The sequence below is a fragment of the Oncorhynchus gorbuscha genome, linkage group LG18 (genome assembly GCF_021184085.1).
Source record: "Oncorhynchus gorbuscha isolate QuinsamMale2020 ecotype Even-year linkage group LG18, OgorEven_v1.0, whole genome shotgun sequence".
NCBI classification, from domain to species: domain Eukaryota; kingdom Metazoa; phylum Chordata; class Actinopteri; order Salmoniformes; family Salmonidae; genus Oncorhynchus; species Oncorhynchus gorbuscha.
The window spans coordinates 48,676,314-48,697,974 of NC_060190.1; the positions used below are offsets into that span (position 1 = coordinate 48,676,314).

The window sequence follows — 21,661 nt, forward strand, 5'->3', positions numbered from 1 at the left end:
TCCAAGAGTACTGAAAGAGCAAGTAAATCAAGGTTTATTGACAAAAAGCTTAGTCTTATTCTGTTATCACTGTGTATAAATAAAGCAAAAAAAGAGTAATATATACAGTATGTATAAAGTCATACAATGCTAAACATATTGACATGATAAATAAGGGTTTTTCCAACATCCTAACATCATACGATGTCATAATTACATTTATCCATTTTAGATTCTCTCTTCAATAACCATTATAATAAATCAGGCCAATGTGGAGTCTGCTTGCCAGACTTTTCTCACATCTTTTAATTCTGTAATTCACTACCTTAGTTAAACCACGTAAGAGAGCAGCAGAAGGGTTCTGGAAACCTTGGTTTTACAACCGGTCTCAAAACATCCTCAGTTAAAAAGAAGTTGTATAAAAAAGTTTCTCACAAATCACTCTCCCCTAAATTCTGCAAATTACAAAAAGTACAAGAACAAATTTACTAACCTACTTCAGATATCCCCCAAAATATATTTTACCAACACATTTCAAGAATTATTAAATAAAATAGTCAACTTGGAAAATCAATCAACTATTGAATAAGAAAATGGCATCTAGAACTATTCCATCTCAATTTATTGTTGGAAATAATACCTAGAGTGATTCTGATGTTATTTCATGTGAATTGAATATGTTTTTGTGAATGTGGGTTCCTCTCTGTCAAATACAATTTAGAAAACCACTTAGATTACATGAAGTGGCATTTCCCTTCTATGCTCCAGTTGGATCCTTCTGCTGTAATGGAGGTAATTGGTAACAAAGATATCAGCAGCAGGTCATGAGATTGGTGCCTCTCTGGTGAAATCAGTGTCTTCCTTGATTACTGAGCCTCTAAGGTAGATCTTCACCAAATCAATGCAAACTGGTATTGTTCCTAAAAAAATGTAATTGCCAAAGTTATCCCCCCCTCTATAAAATCTGGGGATCCAAGATCTTTTACAATTCATCACCCAATATCTGTACTACTATGTTTTTCAGAAATCGTAGAAAAATTGGTGTATAAGAGAATGTTGAAAAAAGAACATGGTTTGGTTCATCAGGCTTGCTTCCTAACTCTATACTATAGCTTAATTGACCCATATCTCATTACGGTAAAAACTTCTGGGCCGATACATATGCCTCGTACGTACAGAAATTACTCATCATATAAAATACATTTGCAAGTCTAGCCACCTCCTCTAATTACCTTTCTCTATCTGCACCTTTGTTTAAGAAACTCAATATCTTGTCTATTTACAACATTAAGGTACGCCAATTATGCACTTTCATACCTCCCAGACAGTTTACCTAAACCCGTTAACGGATTCTCCCAGGAAATTCTGAAATCCATCTACATAACGCAAGACACTGCGATAACCTTCACCCTCCCCACTTCCTCACATAGAGAATTCTCTATCAGATACAGAGGTACCATACTCTGGAATTCTTATGTTCACATTGCCAAACCTCATCATCCATCAATACGTTCAAGCGAAGACTGGGGGTCCGCCTGATGAACCAAACTACCCAATAATCCACTCCATGTCTAACTCTCACACAGATGCACACACACATAGTCTTGTATAATGAGTATATCATGTTCAATTATAATTAATATGCTTTGTTTAACTGATGGAACATACTTTATTTTATGTACTTATCTTTCATAAAAGCCCTTTTGGGCTTCTAACCTCTCCTGCACACAGTTTCTACCATTCTTTGTTTCATCTGTACTGTTTCGTCTTTGGTGCAAATAAATAAAACCTAACACAAAAAAGCAATAGCGGTGGTAAATTAGTATAAGCACAACGCAACTATACAATTATCTTAGAAATGAGGAGTTAGCAGGTGGGCATAATTGTTCCCTTGAGTAAAAAAACAAACATTAGCTAGTGAAGAGTGAGTGAGAACCACTTTCTTGCCTCACTCTCTCAAACATACTGTGCACACACATAATTAAGTTGTTTCCCAAGTTCTCAGCCAATAAGGTTGTGTAGTGGCCAGCATGTGTTCCTGTTGCTTTAGGTTAAAACATTAGGCTGTAAATTCCATTAAAATGTCTTAATACCAATCTAAATTGTCTCCACCATGGTTGATAGAGGTGTGAGTCATACAAGCCAACGGTCACTCAGTGAGAAGAGTACTAATGGAACATCAAAAGCCTGGTCAACAGGGGGTTATATCAGTAACCATAAGACATACACACACTCAAGCAACCCTTCCCTCACAATCTCTCTTCCACACACACAAACACTTTATTTTGTACTTCCTAAGGGTTATAATAGTGTACTATAGTGCTTGAAGGGCAGAGTACTGCTCGAACAGCCAGGAGAGTGGCACCATGGCAGGTTGGATGTGTGGAGTTGTGTGTAAGTAACAGAATTACAAAGGGTTTACATCCCCAACCATGGAGGTTGGACAAGGCTGATAAAACCTATATCACTCTGTAAAGGTCCAGTTGAAAATGAGAAAAGGCTCTACATGGGGTAAATCAAGACCTGGTTCACCTTGGCCGTGCGTGACACCACTCTCCAAATGGGATATGCAAAAAAAAAACACATTTCCATTTCACCACACGCTTGTACAGGTTACACACTTGTACATGTGTGAAACAGGACAAATATAAGCACCCCCTATTTGCATTTTTTTTTTTTACAAGTTATCTAGTGCCTGGATTCAGATATTATAAATGATTGATCCAACTGAAGGGGTAATGCTAATGCGCAAGGTCCACGTTTAGGTGACTTAGCTGTTGACCCTCTAACTCTTGAATATCCCTTACTGACTGTTATTTTCTCTGCATGAGGTGACAACAAGGATCATGTTTGTTATGGGGACTCTTGTCTGCGTAATTTTCAGAAACAAATGTAGTGCTCTATGAATACTGTAACGTGTATGCTTTTTCAGCACTAAACGATGTGGAGATGTAGACTAGTGTTGCCACCTTGGGGAGGTGTGTTCATAAAACCTTCCTATAGCACCACCTCCCACCACCCAGCCCTGTTATCATTGCAGAAGCTCCTCCCAGGATATGGGCTTGGAGAAGACTTCTCGCTCCAGCCAGAGGTCATAGTTCATCTGGAAATCCTCCGGCAGGTCGACGCGCTGTCCAAGAACGCTCTGCAGGCAGTTGTCCACGGGCAGGAAGTCAGGGTTCCTCTGGTTGTTGTCGTAGCGGCGGCTGTTGAAGCGCTCAATGTTGGCGCGCAGAGCACACTCCTCTGCCTGGAAGTCCCAGGGCCGCGCATCCAGGTCTGCCATCAAAGAAAAACATAGAAGCTCATTACTTGGGGTTCTCCTTAAAACTTGACATACCCCAAGCTACATAGGGTGCTTACACTTAACAGTTCACAGTCACTGTGGGGAAATATGAGGCTATCAATCAATCACTGACTGAAAAACACAATGGACACTTTGGGTTGATTTTGGTGTTGACAGTGACTCACCGTTACCGTAGGCCCAGTCGTCATTGAGGCGATGGCGGACCTTCTGGTATATGGCAGACATGGTCTTCATGTTGCTCTTCCTCCACTGGCGGCCCAGGTACTTGGTTTGCACTTTGAGCAGCTTGAGGACGTACAGCTGCATCATGGCCTGTTTAACCTTCAACGCCCTCTTCAATATGGGAGCCGATTTGAACACCACCAGCATCTGACAGAGAAGAGCAAGGTATGCAATTATGATCTAAAATAATCCCAGATTGAAGTCTGTCCTAGTGCATAAGAGTAACTGTATTGTTTTGGTTGGGTGGGTCTAGCCCTCACCATGGTTCTGGAGTGCTTCCACTTGGTCAGCTTGTTGAGGATCCTCAACAGGTTAATACAGGAGAAAAGGTTCCTCCAGCAGAACTGGTTGTTGTCGCCAGCCTCCTGTAGAACACAGACAAACCAACCATTGGGTAACAACACCTCACCTCCAACCTTTGACTAATGTAACATTTCCATTAGGTACAATGGTGAGTCCCCCTTCTACAAAAACATTGCCCGGGCATTTGAGTTCAGATATTACAATCAGTATTTTATTTATGTGAGGGATGTAGTGTGAAACTTACCAAACTCTCTGCAGTAAGTTCAGGGAGCTCATGTACCACACAGTAAGGGAAGTCCAGCACAGAAATACTGCAGGAAAGAGAATGAGAGGTGATTACCAAAAGGGTCTCAGATAATCAGAGTCTTGGAACGGCTCAAATTCCCCAACGTACCTGTTCTTGGCTGTGATGTAAGAAATTATGTTCTGGTTGAAGAACTTGAGAATGAGAGGAATACAGTTGGCAAACACCAGATGCTGAGCCATGTACTCAAACTGTCAAATTAAATAAATAAAAAGAAACAGAAGGGTAAGGGAAGGCCACTCAAGTGTATGGTGCTTGTGAGAAATGGATAAGAGCGTCTGCTAAACCACTCCTATTAAATGGTTATCAATACTTGGTAGATGAGGCTAATTCAGGGTTTTGAGAGTGCCTGTCTGTGGTAGTAGTGGTTGAGTGTCGGTTGCCAGTACCTGGTAGACGTGATTGAGTTTGAAGTGTTTGAGAAGCAGCAGCAGGATGGCAGAGATGGCCTTAACAATGATCTCCTTGTGGCGGTTAACATCCACACCAAGCTTCATGCTCTGGAGCACCGTGGTCCTGCAGATACAGTATTCAAATAATAAAACCCTTTCAGTTGGAACTCAACAGAATACAGCCCCCTTTCAAATCAAACAATTGACTCACGGCATCTCTTCAGGCAGCACATCTGCCAGGATGTTGATGGAGTCTGTCTTGGCCTTGGAGGTGGGGGCAGCAGCTAGCAGGATCTTCAGCAGGGCAATCTGAGAGGGAGAAGAGTCACAGGTCAATTCTGCCAATGGTTAGAGGTCATAGAAATGCACTGGAAACCTAGATTCAGTATACAAGAGGAGCAGAACACTCACCATGTACTGAGGCAAGCTGGGAAGAATGCCCTGGTATAGCAGCTCAGTGGAGCACATCTCCACATCCTCTTCCCCCTATAAACAAACACAAAACATGCAAAAAATGTTTTTTAAATTAAACACATTGCCCTTTCTCTAGGACAGTGATATTCCAACATACATTTCAGTGATGTGCAATGGCACTCACCCCGACAGTGGAGTTTTCTGAAACTCATCCTCCTTGGCAATTTGAATCTCAGCTATAGAGATGTACTTATGCTGCAAGGAAATAGAAACAACTGTCATTGTAAAGAATTCCCACTGCCAGTGGTGCTCTTATCACAGCTCACTCCACCCATCCCCCGATGCTGCCAGAGAGACTGGGGGTTAACACTATAGAATTGCTATAGCGGTCATTTAGACTGCTCATGACTTTCATTATTTTATTTCTGACATTTTTTAAGTCATGCCCCATCCGTCCTTGAATTTTCCTAAAATAAATCTATAACACAGTTGTTTAAATCTTAATTCACAAACAGAACTGGACTTATAACCAGTTTTAGTGCATGTCCTTTTTTAATGGTTCTCTCCCCATTATTGCCTTTGTGATGATTTTCACTATTTATCAAGCACACTTAGCACTTATAATGATGTTTAGGCTACTGATGCTTTCCATTAGACCGTGCACCTTGATGGTTGGGGTAGGATACTTTTCTTATTTTGTTGTTATAAAAAGAAGCTGTTAGCGCTTTTTAAACACATATATGCGTTCTATTTCATAGTTGTAACAAACGCAATTCACAAATAAAATGAACACTTGAATGTGTGTTTTTACAGTCAGCCTACAGTAAGATAAACCAGTGGTCCCAAACAGGGGTACTAAGACCACGAGGGATACTTTAGAAGAATCACGAGACCATAGGCCTACTGGTAAAATTCACAATTAAGTTGATAATTTTGATAACTAAAAAAAAAAAACACAGATTGGAGTCTTGAAAAAAAAATTTTTTTTATACAACTATATCGTTTCCCAACCTTTTTCAGTTACTGTACCATCCAACTCCCCACCACTGAGATAAACTAATGAAAATACTATAGTCGTGTTTATAAAAAATAAAATACATTTTAAAAAGTTTTCAAATGTTACATAAGACATTCATAAACACAACCAAATCATTATTTTTATAATAGCATAAATAGAATGTATTAATTACACTGTTATAACGTTATTAGTAGCTTGAAGGAGGGCCCCTTGAGACCCAGTGGTTCTAGTGTTAATAAACCTGCCCCTCAAAATCTCAGTGACATCTGTGACCAGGCCACTGATCGGTTACTAGGGTCAGGTTGCTAGATGGCAGGACACCAGACAGCCCTTCAGCTTCCTCAGTCTCTGTCCAAGTGGACACGTGTGATGGAGTGTGGATTATTTTAAATCACATAGCCTACAGTCGGAAGGCCTGCAATTTGGGCAACGCGGAAGGCAAGTATCAAATAGAGATGACTGTTGAGTTGTGACTGTCAGTGAAAAGCAGAGAGATTGAGCCAAGCATATCGCAACATTAAAAAATACAATTGCAGAAAAACAGTTTGGGAAGCAAATAGCTATCGCTGTAAAGAGATGACAATAAAAGACTTTAATCTGTCTTTTAGTTTAAAAATTCTCAACTTAATTGAGCGACTAGTAAGTAGCCTCGTATCTTATTGGGACTAGCTGAGAACATCGGCCATATCCCCAGTGAGTGTGCATATTCACTGGCTTTATCATTGGGTCAGTGCCACTTTTGTTTGTTTTTGGACAATAATTTCCTCCTCCAGGTTAGATGGACGTCATATTGTGTGTCTCCCCTTATCATTGGCCAATTATATGGATGAAACAACATTTTCATTGATCTGTTTGTCAGTGTCAGCAGAGTAGGATACTGTGTAATTTTTGAAGTATTAAAGAACAATTCTGCTAATGTCTCCATTCATATAAAGTATTGTAGAATTGCATGAAATGTGTTTATAAAAGGCCAACAAGAGGCCTATAGCCTCAATGTGCTGCATTGAACAGTATTTTTTGCAAACAATGATTGAGTTGTATTATTAGCCTAAATTATGACTTTCCAATCTAATTATCACATTAGTAATAGTCGGCCATCTTACATAGAGTACTTTCACCACTGCTTATCCATCTGACTGGGAAAGGTGATAGTGCGTCAGAGACCAGCCCAACTGGAGAATGGCTCTCTTTCAGGCATAATACAGCAATATTATGCAATATCTAGAAAATGTATCCATGTTTCACAATGTTTGAGACTTGTTGAGTACTGTATAATATAACCTGCTTCAAGGTTCTGATGCTTTCATGGATGGGTCTGGGTAGGCCGACAACTGTATCTGTGTCACTGCAATACAAATACAGAAATAACCATGAAATCTAGGTCAAGGATCTCGAAAAGAAACAACATTAAAATGGATTAAATCTCTAGAAGATTTAACCTCTATTAATGAAAAAAAGACACCAACTGAACTTACTTTCCAAGCGTATAGCCGATAAATTTGCTTCTACTTGATTCCAGGAAATGTTCTATGTCCTTTTCCCTGTAAAAACATTAAACAAAAAACTCTAGTCAAACTTTAGGAACACTATACAAGACACATAAAATAACAAAGCACATATATAGAAACAGCACTAATCTTCAGCAAATGTCTCCCTGATGTCTCACTCAGCCCCAGACTGTACCTGACTTTGGGGGCCCAAGGCAGGCCCTTGGGAAAGTTCACCCTCTCTGAGGTGGGGTGTAGGATGGGTGGGGGCATGACCTCATCCCGTTCCATGGGAAAAGGCTCCGCCTCCATGGAGTTGTCATTGTCATCGTTGTCGTCCTCATCTTCACGAGGTTCATCTGACTTGTAGGGGTCCTTCTCATTGAAGGCGTCCAGGTTGTCCTGTTTTATTAGGGACTGTAAGAGAGGAGGAGTATTTTTCAAATAAGCCTTACACAATAGTACATTGAGCAGGTGTTAAACAGGGGGAGGCGTAACTTTTGTGTGCCGCATTGAGACGTGGTAGAGGTTACCTTGTGTTCACGGCGTGCCCTTTTCTGCTGCTGTTCGATGAGGTCAGAGGCAGATGCGGGGGGCGAGGCTGCCCTCATGCTCCTGATGACCCGTATGCTGTCCTCTGGGAGGGGGGGCAGGCGAAGGTCCTCCCGCTTACGCACCTTAATGTTCTGGAGCTGCTCAAACCCCCCGAGGGTGAACTGGGGCAGAGGAGAGGACATGTTGTAAATTGGATATGCAAGCCAAAATCCACAAAATATGATAAAATCTCTCTCACCAGTATGCTCTTCCACAGCAGCATCAGAACCTTCTTCATGGGGAAGTGGGGGGCGTGACCACTGCAGAACTTCGTCACCATGCCAAAGAGCATGACAGAGATGGGCTCGTTGTTGTACAGAGGAGAGCCTGGGAGAGAGAGGGGAAATAGAAAAGACTAGTTATAAACTACTCCTTGACAAAACCCTTCTATCTAATAGAAACACACACTCCTACCCAGCTCTGTTTTAAAGGTCTCCCTGGTGGCCCTCCACTCAGGTGAGTCGGCTGGGTCCTCCTGCTGGATGGTCACCACCATCAGATACATGATGTTGAGCAGCACCCTGGGGAACCAGAAAAACACAGCGGCATCAGAGGGGGACTCCCATACACTGGTGTTTAACTATATAGAGCTGCAGGAAAGTCAGTGTCTAATCTTACCTGAGGTCTGTGCTGTCAGCCAAGGAGATTGCTGGCTTTCTGACTGCACTGCTACAGGCAGCACTGTTACTGTGTGAGAGAGAGAGAAAGAGAGAGAGAGGGGTTGAAAAGAGGCAAGAAAGAATCAGCAACCTGATTTTGAACACATTTTGTGTAGCAAAGAAACTCCTCCCAAAAACAATGACATCTCACTGATTTGTAGTTCCAACTTACTCAACCTCCATGTTGAGCAGCTCCACAAGGGCCGTGAAGGTGCCAACATCCAGCAGCAGGAAGATGTTATACCTCATCCAGTGCTGCACTTCTGCCTCAGAGCTGCACTCCGCAAATGTCCCTGTAGAGCCACAGGTGGGAAACATGACTTTAGTGCTGAAACAATGTTTGCTTACTGCATCACTATAAAAACATACGGAAACAGCTGTCTCTTCCCAGGCTTCTTTAGTCACAGCAGGCTACTAAACCTGCTGTGAACTTACCCTGAACCATGTAGAGGATTGCCCTAGACACCTTCAGCCTCTTCTCCCTGGTGATCACCTCCAGGCCGTCAAGTAGACGCATGGCGTGAGCTCTGTGTTGAGCCACATCCAGCTCGGTCCATTTCTTGTCAGACACTGAGACAGGGCAGGAGCAAAACACTCTCAGTAAGAGGTACTGTATAACCACATTTGAGGAAGACAATGCATTCAAGTCGAAAAGGTGCATACCATGAGTTCGGAATTCCTCCTCGAAGCATTTTCTGTTGAGAAGAAATTCTGGTCCTTCAGTGTAACTGTATAGCTCTGGAGAAGAGATGTAGGCATAGCTGGTACCAAATTCACAAGAGAACCTGTCACAGAGGTCAGTATTTAAAGCAATAAGGAGTGTCCAGTAATCTCACCTGACAGTTCAGCAGACCACTTGTCTGTATCTGCATACTCAAACTCAAGGTCTGGAGACTCAGAGAAGCCCTGTGTTGGAGCACAGACACAAATACAGTGCATTCTGAAAGGATTAAATTGTTCATTTTTTTCTCCTCAATCTGCACACAATACCACATAATGACAAAGCAAAAACAGGTTATTAGAAATTTTAGCAAATGTATTAAATATAAAAAAGTATTCAGACCCGTGGCTCAGTACTTTGTTGATGCAAATTTGGCAGTGAGTATAACACACCTGTATTTGGGGAGTTTCTCACATTCTTCTTAGCAGATCCCTTGGACTGCGCCGTTCATCTTTCCCTCGAGCCTAAATAGTCTCCCAGTCCCTGCCACTGAAAAACATCTCCACAGCTTGACGCTGCCACCACCATGCTTCACCGTAGGGATGGTTCCAGGTTTCCTCCAGAAGTGACACTTGGCATTCAGGCCAAAGGGTTCAATCTTAGCTTCATCAGACCAAAAATCTTGTTTCTCATGGTCTGAGAGTCCTTTCGTTGCCTTTTGGCAAACTCCAAGCGGGCTATCAACTGCCTTTTACTGAGGAGTGGCTTCCTTCCGTCTGGCCACTGCCATATAAAGGCCTGATTCATGGAGTGCTGCAGAGGTGGTTGTTCTTCTGGGAGGTTCTCTCATCTAAACAGAGAAACCCTGGAGCTCTGTCAGAGTGATCATCAGGTTCTTGGGCACCTCCCTGACAAAGGCCCTTCTCCCCCGATTGCTCAGTTCGGCCGGGCGGCCAGCACTAAGAAGACTGTTGGTGGTCCCAAACCTGTTCCATTTAAGAATGATGGAGGCCACAGAGTTTTTGGGGACCTTCAAGGTGGCAAAAACATTTTGGTACCTTTCTACAGATCTGTGCCTCGACACAATCCTGTCTCAGAGCTCTATGGACAATTCCTTTGACCTCATGGATTGGTTTTTGCTCTGACATGCACTGCCAACCATGGGAATAGACTGGTGTGCGCCTTTCCAAATCATGTCCAATCAATTGAATTTACCACAAGTGGACAATCAAGTTGTAGAAACATCTCAAGGGTGATCAATGGAAACAGGATGCACCTGAGCTCAATTTCAAGATTCATAGCAAAGGGTCTGAATACTTAAGGAAATATGGTATTTGTTTTTTTATTTTTAATAAATGTGCAAACACTTCTAAAAACCTGTTTTAGCTTTGTCATTATGGGGTATTGTGTGTAATTTGAAGAGGAAAATAATAAACGTAATCCATTTTAGAATAAGGCTGTAATGTAACGTGATTTTTATTTCAACTTTATTTAACCAGGTAGGCCAGTTGGAAACAAGTTCTCATTTACAACTGTGACCTGGCCAAGATAAAGCAAAGCAGTGCGACAATAAACAACACAGTTACACATGGGATAAACAAACGTACAGCCAATAACACAATAGAAAAATCTATATACAGTGTGTGCAAATGTATTAAGATTAGGGAGGTACCACAATAAATAGGGCATAGTGGCAAAATAATTACAATTTAGCATTAACACTGGAGTGATAGATGTGCAGATGATGATGTGCAAGTAGAGATACTGGGGTGCAAAAGAGCAACAAACAAAAAAACAATATGGGGATGAGGTAGTTTGGTGGGCTATTTACAGATGGGCTGTGTACAGCTAAAGCAATCGGTAAGCTGCTCTGACAGAGTCTCCAACTTTAGTGATTTTTGCAATTTGTTCCAGTCATTGTCAGCAGAGAACTGGAAAGAAAGGTGGCCAAAGGAGGTGTTGGCTTTGGGGATGACCAGTGAGATATACTTGTTGGAGCACGTGCTACGGGTGGGTGTTGCTATGGTGACCAGTGAGCTGAGATAAGGTGGGGCTTTACCGATCAGACTTGTAGATGACCTGGAGTCAGTGGGTTTGGCGACGAATATGTAGCGAGGACCAGCCAACGAGAGCATACAGGTCGCAGTGGTGGGTAGTATATGGGGCTTTGTAGATAAAACAGATGGCACTGTGATAGCAAGTTGGATGCAGTCTGAGTAGAGTGTTGGAGGTTATTTTGTAAATGACATCGCCAAAGTCAAGGATCAGTAGGATAATCAGCCTAACGAGGGTATGTTTGGCAGCATGAGGGAAGGAGGCTTTATTGTGAAATAGGAAGCCGATTTTCGATTTAATTTTGGATTGGAGATGCTTAATGTGAGTATGGAAGGAGAGTTTACAGTCTAAACAGACACCTAGGTATTTGTAGTTGTCCACATATTCTAAGTCATAACCGTTCAGAGTAGTGATGCTTGGCGGGCGGGCGGGCAGCGATCGGTTGAAGATCATGCATTTAGTTTTACTAGCATTTAAGAGCAGTTGGAGGCCACGGAAGAAGTATTGTACATTGAAGCTCGTTTGGAGGTTTGTTAACACAGTGTCCAAAGAAGGGCCAGATGTATATAAAATGGTGTTGTCTGCGTAGAGGTGGATCAGAAAATCACCAGCAGCAAGAGCGACATCATTGATATATATATATATACAGAGAAAAGAGTCATCCCGAGAATTGAACCCTGTGGCACCCCCATAGAGACTGCCAAAGATCCGGACAACAGGCCCTACGATTTGACACACTGAACTCTATCTGAGAAGTAGTTGGTAAACCAGGCGAGGCAGTCATTTGAGAAACCAATGCTATTGAGTATGCCGAGTCGAAAGCCTTAGCCAGGCAGATGAACACGGCTGCACAGTATTGTCTTTTATCCATGGCGGTTATGATATCGTTTAGGACCTTGAGTGCGGCTGAGGTGTACCCATGACCAGCTCGAAACCAGATTGCATAGTGGAGAAGGTACGGTGGGCTTCAAAATGGTCGGTGATCTGTTTGTTAACTTGGCTTTCAAAGACTTTAGAAAGGCAGGGTAGGATGGATATAGGTCTGTAGCAGTTTGGGTCTAGAGTGTCTCCCCCTTTGAAGAGGGGGATGACCGCGGCAGGTTTACAATATTTAGGGATCTCAGATGATAAGAAAGAGAGGTTGAACAGGCTAGTAATAGGAGTTGCTACAATTTTGGCGGATAATTTTAGAAAGAGAGGGTCCAGATTGTCTAGTCCAGCTGATTTGTAGGGGGTCCAGATTTTGTTGCTCTTTCAGAACATCAGCTATCTGGATTTGGGTGAAGAGGGGGGACTTGAGCAAGTTTCTGCGGGGGGTGCAGAGCTGTTGGCCCGGGGTAGGGGTAGCCAGGTGGAAAGCATGGCCAGCCATAGAAAAATGCTTATTGAAATTCTCAATTATCGCAGATTTATCGGAGGTGACAGTGTTTTCTAGCCACAGTGAAGTGGGCAGCTGGGAGGAGGTGCTCTTATTCCCCATAGACTTTAGTGTCCCAAAACCTTTTTGGAATTAGTGCTACAGGATGAAAATTTCTGTTTGAAAATGCTAGCCTTTGCTTTCCTAACTGACTGTGTATATTGGCTCCTGACTTCCCTGAAAAGTTGCATATCGCGGGGTCCATTCGATGCTAATGCAGTACGCCACAGGATGTTTTTGTGCTGGTCAAGGAGGGTCAAAGCTGGAGTGAACCAAGGGCTTCTTTTTTTAAACGGGGCATGCTTATTTAAGATGGTGAGGAAAGCATTTTTAAAGAAACAGACATCCTCTACTGACAGGTTGAGGTCAATATCCTTCCAGGATACCCAGGCCAGGTCGATTAGAAAGGCCTGCTCACTGGAGCGTTTGACCTCAATACTTGCCGAAAGCACTGTACCTCGTACATCTGCACATTAATCTGGTACTGGTACTCCCTGTATATAGCTCAATTTTTGTGTGTATTTTGTTTAATTCCTCGTGTTTACTCAATGTTCTAGTAGTGTAATATGAGTAAATTCATGTGGGTGGCTGGCACATAGCGTTACCATTTTAATTTTAAAAATCTACATTGTTGGGAAGGGTTCTTATATGTACACGGTAAAGTCTACACTAGTTGTATTCGGTGTATGTGACAAATAACATTTGATTTTACAGTGTGTATTTTGCAATTGTGAAATTATTTTTGATGTGATTATGTAGAGAGCAGGGATTTAGCTATGTGAGACTCGACACACAGGTTATTTTGATGTATTGGCTTCCAGAGAGAATTCTAATTTAAATAGAACGTGTTAAATCCTTGGATTATAAAGGAGTAACGTTAGGCTCATTTAGTCCATTATTAAGCTAGCCACCTAACTAACTACTGTAGTTACTAGTCGGTAAAGTAAACTAACGTTAGCTGGTTAACGTTGGACAAGTGTCCGTTTCAAATTCAGGGATAACCATTCCAATATCGTATTTTTGTTACAGAGAGGTCGCTATACTTCAGAACAGTTGTAATGGGTAAAAACGGACTGGGGGGCTCAATAATTAAATTAACGTTAGCTAGCAGCAGGTATCGGCTAGTAAATTTGCTAACTTAGCTAGTTCTAGCTAGGATTGTTGACAGCACAAACACGATGCAGAACGTACTTCATTAAACCATCACTTTTCTTCCTTACCTCCGAGTCTTTTCTCTGATTACGGACAAATTCACCCCTACTTTTGTTGGGTAACATAGCCCTCTGTTTGTTGATAATCAATCCACCACTATTACCACCAACGTCCATCTCTGATTCAATAACAAAATCAGTTTCGAAACCCAGAGGCGCAACATCGCGAGACTTCGGGGAACGCTTTGGAAACAGACCAGACTGGTGTTTGGGGTTTGAGAAAGAAACATTCTTCCTTAGTTGTTCCTTTAGTAGTCTAAAGGCACAACCTAGACTCGAGATAATGTCCTAAGTAGTCGAATATTTTATTACTCCAACCCCGTGGAGGTGACAAACTCACACGTTTTATTTTCGTCAAAAACAACTTTATATCGAAGGAGTGGCTTTGATTTGACGGCCTGCACTTGAGCATTTCATTGTGTTTCTACGCATTGAGCATTTCATTGTGTTTCTACGCATTGAGCATTTCATTGTGTTTCTACGAGTTTAGCTAGCCAACGATTGTGGAGAGATGTTCTGCTTGGATTCTTTACCTACGATAGGAATACGCTGAAACGTTTTTATGTAATTGATTCCATTATTCTTTTGGCCAAATTTCATATTCACAAATGTAAATTTGTAAACAAAAAAACATTTTCTTACCCTACAAAAATAAATTGAACTCTATTTTAAGACAATTAAATACTAACAAAAAAGCTGTTATAAGTGTATGTATGTCCCTTAAGGTCCTTGTGTAATGTGATATTGTACCCCCTAGCTCAATTGTCCATTGTATATCATCTATATATACTTGTGTTCCCTCATGTACTTTCTGTATTGATCTGTTGTTAATACTAAACTAAAATAATAATAAGTTTAGCTAGCCAACGTCGCCATGACATCGCCTACAACTTCAACAAGCGTGATTGGCGACTGCTATTGGAAGGGCAGATTTACTGTATCTTCATACTGCCTTTGACAAAGTTCTTCTTCTTCGTATGGCTTTCCGGCAGACTAGACACTTTCTTTAGTGTCTGCCTTTCACAGGTCGGAGTGTGAATTATACATTTGTCACCAATAAAGGGAAAACGAGAAGAATAAATCGCACCACCATCGAACCCAGAGGTTCCCAACCAGCGGTACTCGGACCTCTTGCGACCCGTCATTCAGTGCAGGTGAGGTAGAGACACATTTTTAGCCCCCCAAAATAATATATTGCCTAGTTGCATGTTATTTTGGCATTAATACGTGCCACATATCAATTTGCAAACAATGTAAAAAATAATAATATATATAATTGAGTTAATAAACCTACATACAAACATGGTCTCTTTTTTGTTTTCTTGAGTAAGGCAGCTCCAAAATGCAGGTGTTTCAGACTAGCTCAGCGCTGTGGTGGTGGGGCAGCCAGCAGAAAATACAGAGCGTTGTGCCGTGATTGGCCCAGTGTTCTGTCACTCATGGGGACTTTACGTCACTGCCAAGTGTAAGAGGAGGTGGCTGCTGCCATAGAAGTGCCCATCCAAGAAGGCTCAAGGTCATTGGCTACAGATAAAATGACTTCCAATCACGTTATGTACAGTAGCTTTGATTGGACTGATCATGTCAACATCATACCTTCAAAATCTTAGCTAGCAGTCATCATCAAGAGAAATTCAACCTCAACCTGTCTTCATAATAAGGGAGGTTTCTGAGTCAAAGGTGAACAAGGTGATTAGCTCACTAAAGAACTCTAAAGCCAAAGATGTGTTTGGGATGGACTCTACCTTTCTTAAAAACTACAAAGAGTCACTCATTGGCCCCATTACTAAGGTCACCAACACATCTATTGGTCTCGGTGTGTTTCCAAGGGTATGGAATTCGGCCATAATAACGGCCATCTTTAAATCAGGCGACCCTGCTGACGTGAGTAACTACAGGCCCATTAGTATACTACCTGTGGTGTCAAAGGTTGTTGAAAAGTGTGTAGCAGAACAACTGATTGCCCACCTCAACAACAGCCCCTTCACATTACACTCCATGCAGTTTGGCTTCAGAGCGAAACACTCCACAGAAACGGCCAACTGCTTTCTTCTGGAAAATGTGAAGTCCAAGATGGACAAAGGGGGTGCTGTTGGGGCTGTGTTTCTGGACCTAAGGAAGGCTTTTGATACTGTTAACCATGAGATTCTCATCACAAAATTGTCCAAGTTCAACTTTTCCCCTGATGCCTTGAGATGGATGAAATCATACCTTGAAGGCAGAACTCAGTGTGTCAGAGTGAGCAATGAGCTGTCGCCCACTCGTAGCTATGATGTGGGCGTGCCCCAAGGGTCAATACTGGGGCCCCTCCTGTTCAGCCTGTACATTAATGATCTGCCTTCTGTCTGTACTGGGTCTGAAGTTCAAATGTATTCAGATGATACAGTGATATATGAGCATGCAAAGAGCAAACAACAAGCTGCACAAGAACTCACTACTGTAATGGTCCAGGTTACAAAGTGGCTCAGTGACTCGTGTTTGCATCTCAATGTGAAAAAAACTGTTTGCATGTTCTTCACAAAGAGGGCAACAGATGCTACTGAGCCAGATGTCTATGTGTCAGGGGAGAAGCTCCAGGTGGTATCCGATTTTAAGTACCTTGGCATCATACTTGATTCCAACCTCTCTTTTAAAAAGCATGTGAAAAAGGTAATTCAAATAACCAAATTCAACCTAGCTAATTTCCGATTTATACGAAATTGTTTGACTACAGAGGTAGCAAAACTGTACTTCAATTCTATGATACTCCCCCACTTAACATACTGCTTGACTAGTTGGGCCCAAGCTTGCTGTACAACATTAAAACCTATTCAGTCTGTCTACAAACAGGCTCTCAAAGTGCTTGATAGGAAGCCCAATAGCCATCATCATTGTCACATCCTTAGAAAGCATGAGCTCTTGAGTTGGGAAAATCTTGTGCAATACACCGACGCATGTCTTGTATTCAAGATCCTAAATGGCCTGGCTCCCCCTCCACTCAATATTTTTGTTAAACAGAAAACCCAGACATATGGCAGCAGATCCACAAGGTCTGCCATGAGAGGTGACTGTATAGTTCCCCTAAGGAAAAGCACCTTTAGTAAATCTGCATTCTCTGTGAGAGCTTCCCATGTCTGGAATACACTGCCATCAGACACACATAACTGCACCACATATCACACTTTCAGAAAATGCTTGAAGACCTGGCTAAAGGTCAATCAGATTTGTGAACATGGTCCCTAGCTGTGTGTTGCCGCTTTCCATGTTGTCTGTTGTCTGTAGCTTGTGAGGTGTGGAAACACTTTGTTGCTTTTATGAATTTTGTTTTGCTGCTTTTTGTTCTATGTTGCTCTGTCTGTATGCTATGTCTTGCTTGTCCTATGTTGCTATGTCTTGCTTGTTCTATGGTGCTATTGTTTATATTGTAATTGTTTTTAATAACCTGCCCAGGGACTGCGGTTGAAAATTAGCCGGCTGGCTAAAACCGGCACTTTTACTGAAACGTTGATTAATGTGCACTGTCCCTGTAAAAATAAAATAAACTAAACTAAAACTAAAATTATAGATAACGTATCGGTGCTCATCGGCCATTGGACATAAACATTACACTCAAGTGGTTTCGAAGGAATCAATGACAGTGGCTGTGTGTTCCCAAATCTGGGTTTAAGGGGCTCTTTTCCCAGTTTAAAATGATAAACATTCAACATTGGCCATGCTGTCAATGAAGCAAGATTTGTGCTGAGGTCAAAACAACTGTTGACTTGGAAGACCGCCGCACCACCTTCCTGCACAACAATGTGAGTCCAAAAATGTATTGTATGCTGCTTCATACATTATGTAATATGCCAGGGAGAAATGTATACTGTAGCTAAGAAAGTAATATTAAGTGTATGTTGTGTAGTAACATGTTAGTAGCCCATTTTCCTCACCCTAAAAATTTGGTCTATTTACCCCTCGTAATTTCGCCTATTGTTCTGACTGTTCTTCTGTAGCCTATAACCTGTTTTAGAGAAATGTAATCATTGAATATTGTCTGCTTGTATGCACCCTTTATTTATCATCTGGTTCTAACTTGGTGTACAGGGAGAGCACTGTAAGAACGGCCCATGTTCTGAATTCTGTCGCTGTACATTTCAAAAGTGCTAAACAAATAGTTATATTGACTAAAGTTCGACCTAGCTCGCTCAATGTCTTAATCGAAATTACTGGATTGCCTCTTATCCGCTTGTCGTGTCTTTATGCCATAGTTTGTACATCTGAATTGTCATTAGAAACCACATTTGTTTAAGCAAGTCAGCCATATCAGCTATGTTTTTTTAGAAAGCAGTAAATGAGGCTGAATGAACTGTTTTGCTGCCAGAAAAGGCTCCGCTGATAGCCAGGTGTAGCAGTGGTAAGATGTTAGGACAGCTTTATGTAGGCCCTAACATGTTGGGGGCACCGTTTGTCCCTTGGTTCACTGGGACCTCTTGGTTCACTGGGCCTGTCCACAGGGGGTACTGGTACTTGAGAAGACTCATGAGACCTGTCGTGTCTTTGGCTATGCCGGATTAAGTGATATGACATGCAATTCTATAAAATCCTTTCTGAGCTAATCATGTAAATGTAATTAACTAGATAGTCGGGGCACCACAAAATAATATTTATAGAGCTGTTATCTTCCGAATAAACTCTTAAAGACCTAGTCATATTTTTTAATAGTCACCTGTCCGGGGGTGTCCTCGGATGGGGCCACAGTGTCTCCTGACCCTTGAGCCTTGGAGCCTTGAGGAACACCGAAATGTACAGTTGATTTGTCAGAGGACAAACCATCTACAGAGACAAACTGATATCTTTCTGTCAGATAAGATCTAAACCAGGCCATAACTTGACCGTGTAGACCAATTTGGGTTTCCAATCTCTCCAAAAGAATGTGGTGATCGATGGTATCAAAAGCAGCATTAAGGTCTAGGAGCACGAGGACAGATGCAGAGCCTCGGTCTGACTCCATTAAAATGTAATTTACCACCTTCACAAGTGCAGTCTCAGTGCTATGATGGGTCTAAAACAAGACTGAAGCGTTTCGTATACATTGTTTGTCTTCAGGAAGGCAGTGAGTTGCTGCGCAACAGCTTTTCAACATTCTTTGAGAGGAATGGGAGATTCGATATAGGCCGATAGTTTTTTATATATTCTGGGTCAAGGTTTCGCTTTTTCAAGAGAGGCTTTATTACTGCCACTTTTAGTGAGTTTGGTACATGTTTATTATGTTCAACATAGGACAACTGAGCTTTGGAGAAATACGCAGATTTAAAGAGGAGTCCGTAATTTGCTTTCTAATGATCATGATCTTTTCGTCAATGAAGTTCATGAATTTATCACTGTTGAAGTGAAAGCCATCCTCTCTTGGGGAATGCTGATTTTTAGTTAGCTTTGCAACAGTATCAAAAATACATTTTTGGATTGTTCTTATTTTCCTTAATTAAGTTGGAAAAATTGATGATGGCGCAGCGAGGGCTCTTCCTGCCTTTCCAAGCTAGTCGGAAGACATCCGGTTTGGTGTAGCACCATTTCCGTTCCAATTCTCTGGAAGCTTGCATCAGGGCTTAGGTATTTTCTGTATACCAGGGAGCTAGTTTCTTATTTTTACCTTTATTTAACTAGGCAAGTCAGTTAAGAACAAATTCTTATTTTCAATGATGGCCTAGGAACAGTGGGTTAACTGCTTTGTTCAGGGGCAGAACAACAGATTTTTACCATGTCAGCTCGGGGATTCGATCTGGCAACCTTTTGGTTACAAGTCCAACGATCTAACCACGAGGCTACCTGCTGCTCCCACTGAGTCGATGATGGCTCCAAAAGCCTTTTGGAGTGTGTCTGTGGACTTTTCCATGTGAATATTAAAGTCACCAAAAATGTGAATATCATCTGCCATGACTACAAGATCCGATAGGAATTCAGGGAACTCAGTGAGGAACGCTGTATACGGCCCAGGAGGCCTGTAAACAGTAGCTATAAAAAGTGATTAAGTAGGCTGCATAGATGTCATAACTGTCATGCAGGTGAATGAGGACCCAAAAGCGACTTGGCGAAAACAGAGTCTTTAATCCAGTAAAGTAATTCTACAAACATAAGACATAATTCCACTCGTAATGACGAGAACAGACTGGAGACTCGATCAAGAACTGCAGGTTGCCTCGGGAAGGCACTTGAACCTAGCAGACTCAGACACCTGCTCTCCACGCAGCATCTGAGGGAAACACGACACGACAGGGCGATACACAGACACAGCACGGTGAACAATAGACAAGGATCCGACAGGGCAGGAACGGAAAACAAGGAGAGAAATAGGGACTCTAATCAGGGAAAAGAATAGGGAACAGGTGTGGGAAGACTAAATGATTGATTAGGGGAATAGGAACAGCTGGGAGCAGGAACGGAACGATAGAGAGAAGAGAGAGAGGAAGGGAGAGAGAAAAAGGGGAACGAACCTAAAAAGACCAGCAGGGGGAAAATGAACAGAGGGAAAAGCCAAAATGACAAGACAATCTAAGACAAAACATGACAGTACCCCCCCACTCACCGAGCGCCTCCTGGCGCACTCGAGGAGGAATCCTGGCGGCAACGGAGGAAATCATCAATGAGTGAATGGTCCAGCACGTCCCGAGACGGAACCCAACTCCTCTCCTCAGGACCGTAACCCTCCCAATCCACTAAGTATTGGTGACCCCGTCCCCGAGAACGCATGTCCATGATCCTACGTACCTTGTAAATAGGTGCGCTCTCGACAAGGACGGGAGGGGGGAGGGAAGACGAACGGGGGTGCGAAGAAAGGGCTTGACACAGGAGACATGGAAGACAGGATGGACGCGACGAAGATGTCGCGGAAGAAGCAGTCGCACAGCGACAGGATTGACGACCTGGGAGACACGGAACGGACCAATGAACCGCGGAGTCAACTTACGAGAAGCTGTCGTAAGAGGAAGGTTGCGAGTGGAAAGCCACACTCTCTGGCCGCAACAATACCTTGGACTCTTAATCCTGCGTTTATTGGCGGCTCTCACAGTCTGTGCCCTGTAACGGCAAAGTGCAGACCTCACCCTCCTCCAGGTGCGCTCACAACGTTGGACAAACGCTTGAGCGGAGGGAACGCTGGACTCGGCAAGCTGGGAAGAGAACAGAGGAGGCTGGTAACCCAGACTATTCTGAAACGGAGATAACCCGGTAGCAGACGAAGGAAGCAAGTTGTGAGCGTATTCTGCCCAGGGGAGCTGTTCTGCCCAAGACGCAGGGTTTCTGAAAGAAAGGCTGCGTAGTATGCGACCAATCGTCTGATTGGCCCTCTCTGCTTGACCGTTAGACTGGGGATGAAACCCGGAAGAGAGACTGACGGACGCACCAATCAAACGACAGAACTCCCTCCAAAACTGTGACGTGAATTGCGGGCCTCTGTCTGAAACGGCGTCTAACGGGAGGCCGTGAATTCTGAACACATTCTCGATGATGATTTGTGCCGTCTCCTTAGCGGAAGGAAGTTTAGCGAGGGGAATGAAATGTGCCGCCTTAGAGAACCTATCGACAACCGTAAGAATCACAGTCTTCCCGCAGACAAAGGCAGACCGGTAATGAAGTCTAGGGCGATGTGAGACCATGGTCGAGAAGGAATGGGGAGCGGTCTGA

The 21,661-nt window shown here is 42.6% G+C and overlaps 1 protein-coding gene across 1 annotated transcript; it reads right to left on the bottom strand.

Annotated features, from left to right (window-relative positions):
- Positions 1-11: 11 nt before the first annotated feature.
- LOC124004351 (striatin-interacting protein 1 homolog) lies at positions 12-14,216 on the bottom strand. The gene is given in 21 exon segments (XM_046313188.1): positions 12-3,258; positions 3,451-3,655; positions 3,769-3,873; positions 4,056-4,122; positions 4,206-4,306; positions 4,505-4,631; positions 4,719-4,816; positions 4,919-4,993; positions 5,102-5,176; positions 7,221-7,284; positions 7,415-7,480; positions 7,623-7,843; positions 7,960-8,142; positions 8,220-8,347; positions 8,435-8,541; positions 8,639-8,707; positions 8,852-8,972; positions 9,115-9,249; positions 9,343-9,417; positions 9,516-9,585; positions 14,033-14,216. Coding segments are annotated over 21 exon segments (2,448 nt in total). The 5' UTR covers positions 14,141-14,216; the 3' UTR covers positions 12-3,010.
- Between the last annotated feature and the right edge of the window lie 7,445 nt (positions 14,217-21,661).